This window comes from Setaria italica, chromosome IV (assembly GCF_000263155.2).
Source record: "Setaria italica strain Yugu1 chromosome IV, Setaria_italica_v2.0, whole genome shotgun sequence".
In the NCBI taxonomy this organism is placed as follows: domain Eukaryota; kingdom Viridiplantae; phylum Streptophyta; class Magnoliopsida; order Poales; family Poaceae; genus Setaria; species Setaria italica.
In genome coordinates, this window is record NC_028453.1 from 27,804,688 (window position 1) to 27,806,319 (window position 1,632).

Here is a 1,632-nt window from a genome sequence, read left to right on the forward strand (position 1 = left end):
ACTCGGCAAACTACCCTCTTTGCCGAGTGTTTTTTTTGACACTCGGCAAAGAGGGGGCTTCGCCGAGTGTTTTTTATTTGACACTCGGCAAAGCCCCAAATTGCCGAGTGTCTTTTTTTGCCGAGTGTTTTTGGCTTGGCACTCGGCGAAGAGCTTGTTTGCCGAGTGCTCGCAAAAAAACACTCGGCAAATTTAAGGCTTCCCGTAGTGTCACCTTAAGCTTCTGCTCATACATCGATGACTCGGGTCTTGGCTTTCTGTCATGCTTCAAGAAGTTGATGTCCCTCAGGTTGAAAGCGTTACAAGAAATAACTTCAGCTGGTCTTCTCTCGGTGGCTGTTGGTTGCAAGAGTCTATCTGCTCTCCGCCTTATGAGCTGCAAGAACGTAGGTAGTGTTGAGTGGCTGGAGTACCTTGGCAAGATTGCATAATTGGAAGAACTTGTAGTAGAGAACTGTCAGAGGATCAGTCAGTTTGACCTCCTAACATTTGGTTCAGGATGGATGAAGCTCCAGAAGTTTTGGTTTCAGAATAAGTATTTGCCAAACACATTTAAGTTTGATGGCCCTTCGTCTATGGTAGGCAGCCAGTCTAGATATGACTTCTGCTGTGATTTCTTGAAGGATTTGACTTTGGCTCGGATCACAACGGAGCAAGAAATAGGACTCTGTTGTCTCCTGAGAAAGTGCAAAGCATTAGAAAATATTTCCCTTTATTATGCTCTTGGTGTACATGACAATGACATGATTACGCTAGCTCAGAACAACAGAAACCTTAGAAGCATCTCACTTATGCTGACACCTCAGCACTGTGAAGATTATGTTTACAGGACATCATTGACTGATGACAGCCTAAAGGCCATAGCCCTCTGGTGTCCAATGCTTCAGTCTTTCGAGCTCACATTTTTTGGATGCAAACCCGATTACCCTGAAATAGGCTTCACACAGGAGGGCCTTGTGATGCTCATTCAGTCTTGTCCAATTCGTGATCTAACACTCAGTGGTGCCAACATCTTTGATGACGAGGGAATGAAGGCCCTCTCATGTGCACGATTCCTAGAATCGCTCAAGCTTGTCCGTTGCATTGCGATAACTGATGCTGGGGTGCACCTCCTTGCACGCAGTCCATCTTTGATCAACCTCACGCTAGAGTTATGTGATGGTTTGACATATCATGGAGTAGCCGAGTTTGTGCGTGCACGGAAGTTAGAGTCTCTGACTATTGAAAAATGTTCTCGGATATCTCTCAAAGCTGTACAAGGGGCTGCCAAAACTGTTCACCACACTGATGACTGCCCAGGCTTTAAGGAGTGGGTGGAACGCTGTGTGTAAAGTGTGACCATCTTGCTGTCTGAATTCCCCATAAATTTCTCAGTTCATATATGAAATCTTCGGTTGAAACTGTGCAGTGTGCATCGTATTTCCCAACCTGCTTGGCCTTCATCCTGTCATTGCTGTGTAGTATTGATAAGAGTGAAAAGCACCGGCGGACCTCGAACTTGTCACGCTGTGCCAAATAGGTACATCAACTCTGAAAACGTATTTTTAGTGCCCAAACTTGCTAATCGGTTCACACGAGGTCCAAATCTCATTACCTAACTTAAATCACCACTTATCAGCTGCGGGGCTCACC

At 45.5% G+C, this 1,632-nt stretch overlaps 1 protein-coding gene across 1 annotated transcript in view; it reads left to right on the plus strand.

Annotated features, from left to right (window-relative positions):
- The window catches only part of LOC101784042 (F-box/LRR-repeat protein 14-like), a 5,001-nt gene extending 3,670 nt beyond the window's left edge, over window positions 1–1,331 (plus strand). The window contains exons 2-3 of the mRNA XM_022826114.1: window positions 290–390; window positions 499–1,331. Of these exons, the coding sequence (XP_022681849.1) occupies window positions 290–390; window positions 499–1,331 (934 nt within the window). The remainder of the gene's footprint in view (window positions 1–289; window positions 391–498) is intronic.
- The last annotated feature ends 301 nt before the right edge of the window (window positions 1,332–1,632 follow it).